General features: G+C 36.2%; 1 protein-coding gene across 5 annotated transcripts in view; it reads left to right on the top strand.

The window, feature by feature from the left end:
• The window catches only part of LOC309818286 (uncharacterized protein), a 59,906-nt gene extending 46,191 nt beyond the window's left edge, over positions 1-13,715 (top strand). For 4 of the 5 annotated variants that reach the window (XR_014296335.1, XR_014296336.1, XM_082647898.1 and 1 more), the window contains 2 exons: positions 9,169-9,290; positions 13,418-13,715. Coding sequence is in view for 3 of the 5 variants with exons in the window: in XM_082647898.1 (XP_082504024.1) it covers positions 9,169-9,245 (77 nt within the window). In the remaining 2 variants the exon portion in view is untranslated. Of the gene's footprint in view, positions 1-9,168; positions 9,291-10,048; positions 10,149-13,417 lie in introns of those variants that run through there. The other variant, XM_082647897.1, reaches the window with a different exon arrangement.
• The last annotated feature ends 935 nt before the right edge of the window (positions 13,716-14,650 follow it).

The following is a 14,650-nucleotide window of genomic DNA, read 5'->3' as shown; positions in this document are numbered from 1 at the left end:
GCTAAAACCTGTATTCTTTCTGTCTCTATTTGCTCATGTCATTAACTTTACCCAAAATATACAGCCAACTCCTTATTACATCTTCATTTCTTATCCTATCCATTACTGAAGACCTAACCCACCACCTTTATGACAGAAACCCTAGCAGCAAATGTGAACTTTATTCTACATGCACATTGCTTTTCAAAAGACCAACAGGGGGCTTCCCTGTTGGGGTCTGGGAAAATCCCACATGCCATGGAGCAACTAAGCCCATGCACCACAACTACTGAAATGTGCACACCTACAGCCCATGTTCCACAACAAGAGAAGCCACCGCAATGAGAAGCCTGTGCACCACAACGAAGAGTAGTCCCCACTCACCACAACTAGAGAAAGCCTGCGCACAGCAACAAAGACCCCCAATGCAGCCAAAAACAAAAAGACCCAACAGTTCCATGCCCATGATTTGCTTTTCAGAACTCATATATTTGTTTAATTATGTTGGTACTAAGCTCAGCACATTCATAAGTTGTCCTTATATCTTACAGCATACAGTCAACAGACTACAAATGAAAAGAATCATGAGGGAGGATAAAAAGAGTGAAAAGTTTTGAGATTCTGACAAAAGAAGTTACTATATAGGATAGAGGAGGAAAAAATGATTTTGGGAGGAAGAAAGGAAACGTATTAAAATCAATAAGTATATTAAAGAAACAAAATGATTCACGTTCTTCTCTTGGCTGTTGGTTTTTGATAGTTTTAATGGCTACTCTGTGTGCTCCCTGGAATTATTTAAAGGCCTTTACAGTGTTAGGTAAGTGAAAAGAAACAGACATTCAGCACTGATTGTTGCTTCATTTTCAGGTGTAAGTTCTCTGAATTTCTCTCATTCTTGGGAGTTTTCTTGTTTCACTAACTAAAGATAATGAGGATAGTCATGACTTAGTACCATTTTGGTATCTGTGTTATAAGAAAATCTATAAATCTTGTTCATTACCTTTTTTTAAATAAAGATCTACTTTAACAATTAACTTTTTCTTTTATATTTCCATTTTTAAAAGTTTTTTTATTTTAATATTTAAAAAAAATTTTATTGGAGTACAGTTGATTCACAATGTTGTGTTAGTTTCTGCTATACAGAAAAATGAATGTTTTACATAAACCCTTTTTTTTTTTTTAAAGATTCTTTTCCCATATAGGCCATTGCAGAGTATTGAGTAGAGTTCCCTGGGCTATACAGTAGGTCCTTACTAGTTATCTATTTTACATGTAGTAGTGTTTATGTGTCAGTCCCAGTCTCCCAGTTTGTCCCTCCCCCACCTTATCCCTTGGTAACCATTAGTTTGTTTTCTACATCTGTGACTCCTATCCTGTAAATAAATACATTTATACCCTTTTTTTTTAGATTCCACATATAAGCAATATCATATGATATTTGTCTTTCTGTGTCTGACTTACTTCACTCAGTATGAGAATCTCTTGGTCCATCCATGTTGCTGCAAATGGCATTATTTTATTCTTTTTTATGGCTAAGTAATATTCCATTGTAGACATGTACCACATCTTCTTTATCCATTCCCGTTAATGGACATTTAGGTTGCTTCCATGTCCTGGCTATTGTAAATAGTGCTGCAATGAACACTGGGGTGCATGTATCTTTTTGAATTATGCTTTTCTCTGGATATATACCCAGGAGTGGGACTGCTGGGTCATATGGTGGTTCTATTTTTAGTTTTTTAAGGAACCCCCACACTGTTCTCCATAGTGGCTATATCAATTTTCTTTCCCACCAACAGTGTAGGAGGGTTCCCTTTTCTCCACACCCTTTGCAACACTTTTTTTTTTTTTTTTGCGGTACACGGGCCTCTCACTGTTGTGGCCTCTCCATGTGGAGCACAGGCTCTGGACACTTAGGCTCAGCGGCCATGGCTCACGGGCCCAGCCGCTCCACGGCATGTGGGATCTTCCTGGACCGGGGCATGAACCCATGTCCCCTGCATCGGCAGGCGGACTCTCCACTACTGCACCACCAGGGAAGCCCCCAACACTTACTGCTTGTAGATTTTTTGATTAACTTACTCACTGTCTTAGTATCTGTCACCAATACCCAAGATTCTCATTGTTGAAAATTTAGGGATTAACGCTTTATTAAGGATCAGATAAAAATTTGGGGAGAAAGCCAATTGTGCTTTAAGCTTTAAAAAAAAATAAGGGTTTTTAAAAAATTAAAGTATACTTGATTTACAATAGTGTTAGTTTCAGGTGTACAGCTAAGTGATTCAGTTATATATAATTTTTTCAAATTGTTTTCTATTATAGGTTTATTGTAAGATACTGAATATTGTTCCTTGTTATACAGTAAATCCTTGTTGCATATCTATTTTACATATAGTAGTGTATATCTGTTAATCCCATACTCATAATTTATCCCTCCCACCTCCCCTTTCCCCTTTGGTAACTCTAATTTTGTTTTCTATATCTGTGAGTCTGTTTCTATTTTGTAAATAGATTAATTTGTATTTTTTTAAATTCACATATAAGTGGTATCACATAATTACCTTTCTCTGACTGACTTCATTTAGCAGGATATTCTATAGGTCCATCCATACTGCTGCAAATGGCATTATTTTATTCTTTTTCATGGCTAAGTAGTATTCCATTGAGTATACATACCACATCTTCTTTATCCATGCGTCTCTTGATGGACACTTATGTCGCTTCCATGTCTTGGTTACTGTAAATAGTGCTATGAACAATGGGGTGCATGTATCTTTCTGACTTGGAGTTTTCATCTTTTCTGGATATATGCCCAGGAGTGAGATTGCTGTATCATATGGTAGCTCTATTATTAGTTTTTAAGCAACCACCATACTGTTTTCCATAGTGGTTGCACCAATTTACATTCCTACCAACAGTGTAGGAGGGTTCCCTTTTCTCCACACCCTCTCCATTATTTATTATTTGTAGACTTTTTGATGATAGTCATTCTGACCAGTGTGAGATAATACCTCATTATGGTTTTGATTTTCACTTATCTAATAATTACCAATGTTGAGCATCTTTTCATGTGCCTGTTGGCCATCTGTATGTCTTCTTTACAGAAATGTCTATTTAGGTGTTATGCCCATTGTTTGATTGGGTTGGTTGTTCCTTTCATATGAAGTTGTATGAGCTGCTTGTATATTTTGGAAATTAACACCTGTTGTTTGTATCATTTGAAAATACTTTCAACTAATCCATAGATTTTCTCTTTGTTTTGTTGATGGCTTCCTTTGCTGTGCAAAAGCTTTTTTTTTTTTTTTAAGATCCTTATTGGAGTATAATTGCTTTACAGTGTTGTTAGTTTCTGCTGTATAACAAAGTGAATCAGCTATAGTTTATGTTTATGGTGTTTATGTATATCCCCATATGCCCTCCCTCTTGCATCTCCCTCCCACCGTCCTTATCCCACCCCTCTAGGTGGTTGCAAAGCACTGAGCTGATCTCCCTGTGCCACACAGTTGCTTCCTACTGGCTATCTATTTTACATTTGGTAGTGTATATATGTCAATTGTGCAAAAGCTTTTAAGTTTGATTAGGTTCCATTTTTGCTTTTATTTCTTTTGCCTTGGGAGACTGAATAGGAAAGCGTCATGCCTCTGTTTTCCTACAAGATTTTTATTTTTTTATTTTATTTTATTATTATTATTTTTGCGGTACGCGGGCCTCTCACTGTTGTGGCCTCTCCTGTTGCGGAGCACAGGCTCCGGACGCGCAGGCTCAGCGGCCATGGCTCACGGGCCCAGCCGCTCCGTGGCATGTGGGATCTTCCCGGACTGGGGCACGAACCCGCGTCCCCTGCATTGGCAGGTGGACTCTCAACTGCTGCGCCACTAGGGAAGCCCTCCTATAAGATTTTTAGAGTGTCAGGTCTTACAGTTAGGTCTTTAACCCTCTTTGAGTTTATTTTTGTGTATGGTGTTAAAGAATGTTCTAATTTCATTCTTTTACATGTAGCTGTCCAGTTTTCCCAGCACCATTTATTGCAGAGACTGTCTTTTCTCCATTGTATAGTGTTGCCTCATTTGTCATAGATTAATTGACTACAGGTGCTTGGGTTTATTTCTGGGTTTTCTATCCTGTTCCATTGATCTCTATTTCTGTTTCTGTGACAGTACCATATTATTTTGATGAATGTAGCTTTGTAGTATAGTCTGAAGTCAGGGAGACTGATTCCTCTAGCTCCAATGTTCTTTCTCAAGATCGCTTTGGCTATTTGGGGTCTTTTGTTTCTCCATACAAATTTTAATATTTTTTGTTCCAGTTCTGTGAAAAATTCCATTGGTAATTTGATAGGGATTGCATTGAACCTGTAGATTGCCTTGGAAAGTATAGTTATTTTGACAATATTGATTCTTCTAATCAAACATGCTATATCTTTCCATCTGTTTCTGTCATCTTTGATTTCTTTCATTAGTATCTTATAGTTTTCAATGTATAGGTCTTTTACCTCCTTAGGTAGGTTTATTCCTAGATATTTTATTCTTTTTGATGCAATGGTAAAGGAGATTGTTTCTTTAATTTCTCTTTCTGATCTTTCATTGTTAATGTACAAAAATGCAACAGATTTCCATGTATTAATTTTGTATCCTGCAAATTTACCAAATTCATTGATGAGCTCTAGTAGTTTTCTGGTAGCATCTTTAGGATTTTTTATGTATAATGTCATGTCATCTGCAAACAGTGACAGTTTTACTTCTTTTCCAATTTTGATTCCTTGTAATTCTTTTTCTTCTCTGACTGCCATAGATAGGACTTCCAAAACTATGTTGAATAATGGTGAGAGTGGACATCCTTGTCTTTTTCCTGATGTTAGAGGAAACGCTTTCAGCTTTTCACTGTTGAGTATGATGTTAGCTGTAGGTTTATCAAATATGGCCCTTATTATGTTGAGGTATGTTCCCTCTATGCCCACTTTCTGGGGAGTTTTTATCATAAATGGCCATGGAATTTTGTCAAAAGCCTTTTTTCTGCATCTGTTGATACAATCATATGGTTTTTATTCTTCAGTTTGTTGATGTGGTGTATCACACTGATTTGTGGATATTGAAAAATCCTTGTGTCCATGGGAAAAATCCTATGTGTTCATGGTGTATTATCCTTTCAATGCATTGTTAGATTAGGTTTGCTGGTATCTTGTTGAGGATTTTTTCGTCTATATTCATCAGTAATCTCAGCCTGTAATTTTTTTTTTGTGGTATTTTTGTTTGGCTTTGGTACCAGAATGATGGTAGCCTCATAGAATGAATTTGGGAATGTTCCTCCCTCTGCAGATTTTTTGGGAATAGTTTCAGAAGTATAGGTGTTAACTCTTCTCTAAATGTTTGATAGAATTTGCCTGTGAAGCCATCTGGTCCTGGACTTTAGTTTGTTGGGAGTTTTTAAATCACAATTTCAATACTTGTGATTGGTCTGTTCATATTTTCTATTTCATCCTGGTTCAGTCTTGGGAGAGTGTACCTTTCTAAGAGTTTGTCCATTTCTTCCAGGTTGTCCATTTTATTGTGGACGTTTAATGTGATGTCCATTTCTTCCAGGTTGTCCATTTTATTGTGGACATTTAATGTGAATTTAATGTGAATGTGGTATCTTTCATTAAATTGTATCCATGTTTTAAATATAAAAGTAATTTACTCCAATATACTAGAACAAATAATTACTGTAATTAATCCTCATGACAATAACACCATTTATTGAATGTCTACTATATACACATGCTTTATATATGTCTATACCTAATCTTCACAATAATATCAAGTGATAAATATTTTAATTTTATAAATGAAAAAATGACACATTTTATAAATGAAAAAACTGACTTTCTAAGTATATAAGTAACTAGTTCAGGGTTATGTAGCTAATTAATGATAGAGCCAAGCTTTTAATCCAGTGTTCGTACACATACACGTTTTCTACTAAGCCATGCTGTGCCAGTCAAGCAGTTCTAAGGTTAACAAGTCTCCTCAAACTCTCAGAAACATTATTTTAAAAAAAGAGGAAAAGTCCACAGGTGCCAAAAATTCCAAATATTTAAAATTCATAGGGCTTCCCTGGTGGCGCAGTAGTTGAGAGTCCACCTGCTGATGCAGGGGACACGGGTTCGTGCCCGGTCCGGGAAGATTCTCACATGCCACGGTGCAGCTGGGCCCGTAAGCCATGGCCGCTGAGCCTGAACGTCCAAAGCCTGTGCTCCTCAACGGGAGAGGCCACAACAGTGAGAGGCCCGCGTACCGCAAAAAAATAAAAAAATAAAAAATAAAAATAAAAAAAAAAATTCATAGAAGTCAACCCATTCTAGCTTCTCTAGCTCTATCATGAGGTCTGCAATGCTTGCAGGTCCATTTAAGTGTCACTAACAGGCCTAACGCAGAAGCACAGAAAATGCACATAGGAACAATAAAGGTGATAGAAGAAGAAAAGAGAAAGAAGAGGAGAAATGAAGGGGAAGGATGCTTTTGGTGAGGAGTGGGAAAACCACCACCAACTGGCTACCAGACACCCCCATTTGTGGGTACACTTTAACATTTAATGCATTTCTGATAACGTGTTAAAGTCTCATGTATAGCAGTCAAATATTAGGCAAACACAGGAAGTTTCTCTTAGAGTCTGAAGAATAAAAAAGCTATCTTTTTTTGTTAGGCCTAATCGTCAATGATGAAATTCCAACATTCCATACACGTTCTTCAATTTGGTTTTTTGTTTTAATTTGACAGTCAAATGCATAGTATACTTGCCTAAATCTAGTAAGAATCTGGTTACAATATAATTTTTTCAAACATTTTCCAATGTTATTTAAAATAGAGTAGGCTTATAAGTCATACTTCTTGCCCTCTGAGTTGTTTTCCAGTTTTCATATTTTTCATAAAAGGATAAAGACAAAATGTAGTAGGATATTAAAATAATTACAAGAACTAGTACACATAAATGGTGATGTTACTGAAATTGAACTACAGCCTGAAAGAGTTCCTTTTTTGTGACAGCTTGAAATGTCTGTCAGCTAATCATAAAGGCCTAAATTCTGAGTAGTGTAGGGTTTTTAGGGACACTGGTGGATAGTTTGTGAAAATTAAACTGCTATGGAAGATGAACACATGAACAGAAATGCCTTTAATTACCTACGTTTTTGTCTCCTTGGTTCAAACTCTCTGAGGCCATCCAGTGTTTCCTTAATTACACTTCATCAAGGACAGAATTGCCTTTTCAAACCTGAAGGGGTCAAAAGTTCATTTCACTCTTTCTTTCTGTTCTACATTCATTAGCTTTTCCCTTAAAGCATCAACAGAGTAAATGCTCTCTTCTATACAACATGGAAGAACATATGAATGAATCAGGCAGAGTCTTCCCTCGAGGAAGACAAACTCTGAACTCCATGAGAATGCAAAGACTCCGTTGTTCATTGACTGTTCTTATCTTAACTGCAGAATTCCAGTAAGTGGAACAACAGCTGGTATTTTATCAGTAGGCATTCAACAAACGCTTGTTGATGACTACACCTAAAACTGAGAAAGTGTATTCATTGACCCAAAAAGGAAGGAAGGAAGGGAAAAAGAAAGGAAGATACAGAAAGACAGAGAGAAAGAATGAGATAGAACAAGAAAGAGAAAAAGGGAAGCTAGGAGAGAAAGAAAGAAAACTATAGGATTTACAGCTTGGGGAAACCTTAGCAATTATGTAGTCTATGAAAAACCAGCCAAGGTATTCCATTTAGCAAGTGACAGAGTTAAGAGTAATATTTTATTTATAATTCCCAATACAGTGTTTTCTCAACATTATAGTAAAATAAACAAATATGTATTAAATACTTAAGATGAACCCAGCCATGTTTAGGCTTTAAAAGAATATAGGAAAAATAACATTAAAGCTCTCAATCTTTGCAGAGTACACTGCACAATAAATGGTATCTATAATAGTAATAATAATAATTAAGTAGTTTATATTTAGAATTCTGAGGATGCCTCATAAATAAAACTATAACTATGAATACCTCAAGAATTAGGAAAATAAAAGATAAAGGAATCATCAAACTGAACTTTAAACAGCACCATAACATTACTATATTTTACAATGCTTGCTATATTAGTCTTAGTTCTTATAAACAGCTTACTGAACATCTCTTAATGTCATGAGGCATTTATTCTTTAAGATAAACTAAGGTTATTAATATTTCCTTTTTAAATTCACTTATACCTTATCTCTAGAGCTCTTTGGAGGCGTTAAAGTTTTTCTGCTTTGATTTTCTAATGGTGCCTTTCCCTGAGGCTGTTATCCAATAAAAAAGCAGGTTAATCAGCACACTCAGAGTACACTGCTCAGTTTTTCTGAAGTAAGCTAAGTAGCATCTCTAAGGTAGGCCAAGTCCTGAAAAAAAACTTTCCTAATACCTGCATAGCAATGTCAAGTACACTCAGAAACTTGCTTCAGGGAGTGGTACTTTTTATTATTTGTTTTGTTTCTTGTTCTTTTTGTTTTGCTTTTGGAATAAGTAATAAAAATGTGAATCAGTATGGAAGAAACTTTTTGCTGTAAGAACAAGCAACAACTTGAATTTGTCTATATAACAGCTGCATGAGAGGCCATGTTTATACAGTACAGGTATGCTACCTGCACCAGCTCGGGGTGGGGCAATATATAGTAATAACTCACATCTGATTTATGTATCTTTGTTAGTACTTGCTGAAGTGTGGTTTAGCTGAAGTGTGGTTTAGAATATAAATTGCTTATTTCTTAGTTTCCATTTCTGAATTGTAAGCTTCTTGAGGTTACGAGTGCCTGATTTGTTCATTACCTGATGTTCCTAGCCCACATCTTACATATTATAAGTGCTGCTCTAAAATATTAGTAAGTTTAACTAATAATTAGTTAACTTCAGGCTTAATAATTATACATTAGAAATTATACACTATAAATTATTTAATGTCACTAAAATAAACCATTTTAACATTCAAAAGGATTTCATGTTGTGGAATATTCAGAATATCTAGAATATAGTATAAGACATAATAAGAAATAAAATTTTCATATAGCCTCACAAATAAGACACAGTTGTTCATTCAACAATATTGAACACCACCAGGACTTAGGTAGGTCTTGCTCCAGGTGTGGGTAACATGGCTGAAAAGTTCTGACAAGCTCCTCCTGACTTTACAGAGCCTATGTTCCAGCGACAGACAACAAACAAAATTCAAAACTGCTGGAAGGAGCATGCTGTGGCACAAAAGTTCTGAAATGGCAAGAACTTGATATGCATGAAGCTTTTGTTGCTGGAAAAGGTAAGCAAAGGGTGAGATGGTACATGCAGGTGCTCATGCAGGCCACTGTTAAGAAGCTGAGTCTTTATGTACATAGGAAGCCACTGAAAACTCTTATGTAGGAAGCCGATGTGGCTTTATTGAAGAAAAAGCAAAAAAACAAAGGCAAAACCAAAGCAAACCACACTGGCACACTGGTTGCTGTAAAGAGAATGGGTGATGAAAACTGGAAGAAAAGAGACCTGATAGGGAGTTCACTGCAATAATACATCTACCCAGGAGATGATAACGGCTTATATTAAAGGGGTAGCAGAGGAAAGGGAGAGAAGGTGATAGGTTCAAGATGTACTTTGGAAACAAAACTAAGAAGACTGGCTGATAGATTAGATGTGGGGAGGAATCAAGAATGACCCTAGGATTTTTATCTGAATCACTAGGTAGACAATAGTTCTGTTTACTTAGATGGCAAGAACGGAAGAAGAAATAGTGTGGAAGATCCCTCTACCTACCACACAGTTCCACTTCTCTCCTCCTTCTTTGGTAACAACATTCAGAGTTTATATTAAAGATGGAAATGGGTCCAGCTAAAACTATTTTTGCCTTCTTTTCCTTGCAGTTAGGTGTGTGCCCATTGGCTGGGTTCTGGCCAACAAAACATAATTGGAAATAACATGTGAGATTTCTGGAAAGTTTATTTCAAGCTAAGTGATGTTCCCTTTTCACTCTTTTATCTTTCCCATCTTCCTCCTGAAACCTGAACATGATGGCGGTGTCCCAAGACCACTATGGATACTGAAATGATTTGAAAGATGGGGGCACCTGCCAAGACAGTGTGATGACCAAGGAGGCTTCATAACAGCTTTGAATGAAGCCCTTCAGCCCTCTCATATGAAAAAGAGAAAAAAATTATATTTTAAAGTCATTTTATTGATAGTTTCTTTTATTTGCAGCTCAATTCAATCTCCACTGAGCCCAACTGGCTTGAGGAGAGAGGTGAAAAATAAAGAACTATTTCTGAAATACTAAGTTGAGGTGTCTATTAGACATCCAAATGGACATGTCAAATAAACAACTGAATATAGAAATCTTGTCCTAAAATGAGAGACCAGCACTGGAGATATACATCTGGGAGCTACTGTTGAGTTAAAGCTATGGGACTGATAAAGGTTATATAGATAGAAAAGGGCCCAGTCCTGAACCCTAGGACACCCAGATTTAGGTATCTGCACAAGAGAAGGAGCTAGAGAATAAGGCTGAGAAAAGGAGTCCAGTGAGATAGTAAGAAAATTCAAAGACTGTGGTTTCATAGATGCAAAGGAAGGAAAATATACTAAGATATAGGGAGTTGTCAATTGTACTGAATGCATTCAGTAAAGAATTGAATTCAATGTAGAAAGAGTACATGGGAGGGCTTTAGTTTCCTGCAATGCGGAAAAATACATATCCTGGAAAGCCTCCCAACAGAAAACTCAGAAATACTGGACAAAGTACAACAAACACCTTCTTAAATAAGTAGCTAAGCTACAAGAAACTAAGGAGAATCCTAAAGGGTAGATAATGAAGAGGTGTTAAAGAGGGACAAGCTGAAACTAAAACTGTTTGGTTGCCCTTGGGTAATTTGCCAATCACCATTTAAATTTTTCTTAAAAGCTGAATAGATACAAAAATATTAAGTATTTGTAATATATGAAAATAATCATAATGAAATGAACACTTACAAATGCCTTTCAAGTCGCCTCTGAGCCCCTTATACTAGCCTTTCCCCTCCTTGCTAAGAGTTAACCCCTTTCCCAAGTGTTATTACTACCTTCACTTAATAGCTTCATTAAAGCTGTGGCCCCCCCAAATGTTACTATTTATAATGTGTTCATAGCAAGTTTTACTATGTTTAAATGAATTCAGTCTTTATGTTATTCTGCAACTTCATTTTTTTGGCTTAATTGTATTTTTCTGAGGTTTATCAATGCTGTTACATGAAGCCACAATTTAGTAACTGATGATAAAAGTAACACTGCAGTGCTGTGGGAAGAAGATGGTTTTGTCAATAAATGTACAGGCCAATTGGAAAATACAAATGAAACTTAGCTCCTACCTAACCCAGCTCACAAAAAATAGAATGGTGGGTTTGAGAACTAAATGTAAAAGTTAAAACAATCAAGGATCTAGAAGGTAACATCATCGAAAATCTTCATGACATCAGAGTACAAATATATTTCTTAAATTAGAGGCAAAACTTACTAGCCATAAAAAATAAAGAGGACCACATTAAAACTAGAGATTTTTGTTCATCAAAAGATTACTAAGAGCGTAAGAGTGGAGAAAGTATATGCAACAGGTATATCCAACAATGAGTTTGTAATGAAGAATATTCAAATAATTTTTACAAACTGACAAGTTTGACAACCCAATAGAAAAATTAGCAAGAAATCTGATTAAGAATTTCACAAGAGTTTAACTAAATGACCAAAAATTATAAGAAAAGGTCTTGACGTGATTAAACAGGAGGAATATGCAAGTAAAAACCATGTGAGGTACACAATAGAATGAATGTAATTTAAAAATGACAATTCCAAATGTTGGAAAAGATCTGGAACAAAAGAATCACGCTGGTGGAATAATAAATTGATAAAGAAACTTTGGAAAATTCATTGGCAGTTTGTATTAAAGGTAAGCATTCATATATCCTCATGCATGTTTCCATTCTTAGGTACATACCTAGCAAAAATGCATATATATGCATTGTTTACCCAGAGGCATGTCCAAGAATGTTCATAGCAACATTATTCATACAACTCCAAACTGTCCAAACTAGAAACAGACCAAACTGTCCATGAACAGTAGAATGGATAATTTTCAGAATACCCATAGAGCCAATACTTGACAATAATGAAAACTGTAGTAAAATGCAACAAAATGAATGAGTTTCACAAAATCAATGCTGAACAAAAAGCAAGACACAAGAGAATACTTACTATTCATTTTTCAAAAGTACAATAACACATATGGTGTGAGACATAAAAAGAGTAGTTAACCTTCGAGAAGGGAGGAGTAATGATTGGGAGAATCATGAGAAACTATGAGGGAGGTTTCTGGAGGGCTGGTGACATTTTATTTTGATCTGAGTGCTGTTTACATAGGTGGTCTTATTCATTTCTGCACTCTTAGCAACTGGAATAGGGTTAAATATTATAGGTTTGCATTAAATGTTTGTTGACTAAGTTTTGTTGAATTTAAGATGAGAGGGAGAAGCCTTATAAATGAGATCATAGCTGTTATATTACTTCAGCACTCCATAATATATCTCTACTGAAACCAAGAAACCAAAAGTGGTTCACTTATGCTTCACAGATCCTTTTGAAAGCAAGGAAATGTTTGTCAACCATATACACTTTTATACTTTTTACATTTTTAAATATTTAAAATTAGTAAATTAATAATTTCTGGAAATTTTTTTTTGGCCACACCACACAGCTTGCAGAATCTTAGTTCCCCGACCAGGGATGGAACCCATGCTCCTGCAGTGGAGGTACAGAGTCCTAACCACTGGCCCACCAGAGAATTCCCAGGAAATTTTCTTATTCACATTATCTTTTTCCCTGACGATTACAAATAAATTAGGTAATGGGAATGAAAACGTACATCTGGTCACTAAATTGGCTTCTAGTGGGGATAAGGAAGTCCTAAATGACTTTCACTGAATTTCAGGAATGCAATGTTAAAGTTAGCTCTGGAAGTTTTAGAAGGTGCCAGGAGAGAAAAATAAGAAAGCTTAAAAATGTCCCTAAAATAATAAGGCTTCCAGCTTCACACTAACAAGAGGTTCTAATGAATAAATTGGAATGCTTAGGAACTGTTACAACATAACAAATGGAGAGTTAAAATATTTCCTTCTTCTAAATGCTCTCAGAAAAATAAACAGAAAAACACTTAAGAACTACTGAGCCATAAAAATTCAGGACATTTCAAATTTATGAAATACTAAGGACAGGAAGTATGGCACATGAAAAAAAGAGTCCTCTAATCTTTTGTCTCCACAGTAAAGAAAGGAGATGGATTTCAAAGGGAAAAGGAAAAAAAACAAATTTGCGCTTTTATGTTCTCCTTTCCCGTAATAAATAACAATTAAATTTCAGGTTTTCTATTTGCAGGTAAAGAGTGGATACTCTTCATTATGACAAGGTTCAGAAGGAAGGAAATCATCTGAACCTTCAATTATACTTTGAAGCAGACTCAGACTGCAACAATACTCTATAAACATTCAAACATCCTAAAGAGGCTATTAATAAATAATGGCCTGAGAGAGATTTAACAGCAATAACAACAACAAAATCCCAAATGCTCCACAGCTACAGACCACTCTTCCAGCTCCAGGTAGCCACCTCCATGAGTATGCTCCTATTCAGAGGAACCAGCTTTGTAAAGGATTTAGCTCAGTGCAACCATTAAACTCACTGAAAAACAGCTCAAAGCACATGTCCTATTGATGGGTATCTATATTGCCATTTATCATTGTCAGTATTATAATGGAACACACATCTCGAGAGGCAACTAAGCCTCACAGTTCAGAACACAAGTTCTAGAGCCAGACTGAGTATGAATTCTGCCTCCACCATTTATAAGCTATGACTTTGGGCCAGTTGTTCAACCACTCTGGCCTGCAAAACCATTAACTGTGAAGAGGAAATAATGTATCTACCTCAGAGATCTATAGGGATTGTGATGGTTTATGTGTCAACTTGATTTGCCACAGGGTGCCAAGATTAAACATTATTTCTGGGTATGCTGTGAGGATATCTCGGGATGAGATTAGCATTTGGATTGGCAGACTCAGTAAAGTAGATGGTCCTCCCCAACAGGGGTGGGCATCATCCAACCCACTGAGGGCCTGAATAGAAAAAGGAGGAGGATGGGGGAATTCATCTTCCACTGCCTCGCTACTCTAGCTGGGACATCACATTTCTTCTTCTGGCCTTGAACTGGGATTTATACCATCAGTGCCCCTATTTCTCAGGTCTTCACACTGGGTCTGGGTCTCTAGCTTGCAGACAGCAAATCATGGGGACTTCTTAGCGATCATAATTGCATGATCAAATTCCTCATAATATGAAACAAAACCAATAGAAGATATATACCTGGAGAACCCTAATACAGAGGTTAATGAGTTAATACATGTTATCTAGCACCTAGAAAGTCCTCAGTAAGTGTTAATTACCATCGTTATTTTCATTACTATTACTGTGTAACCCAAAGAGCAGGAACAGCTCAAAGACTTACGAACTTTGTTCTAAGAAAGAAGGACAGTCAGTCATAATTAAATAGATTCAAGAAATCAAAACACATCCTGGAAACCAGGGCTGCTGTGGGGGCTGAGTGCAGAAGAA

Source organism: Grampus griseus, assembly GCF_964374135.1.
Source record: "Grampus griseus genome assembly, chromosome: 2".
Classification (NCBI taxonomy): Eukaryota; Metazoa; Chordata; class Mammalia; order Artiodactyla; family Delphinidae; genus Grampus; species Grampus griseus.
Note: the sequence above shows the minus strand (reverse complement) of the source record. Positions and strands in the feature narration are given on the sequence as shown.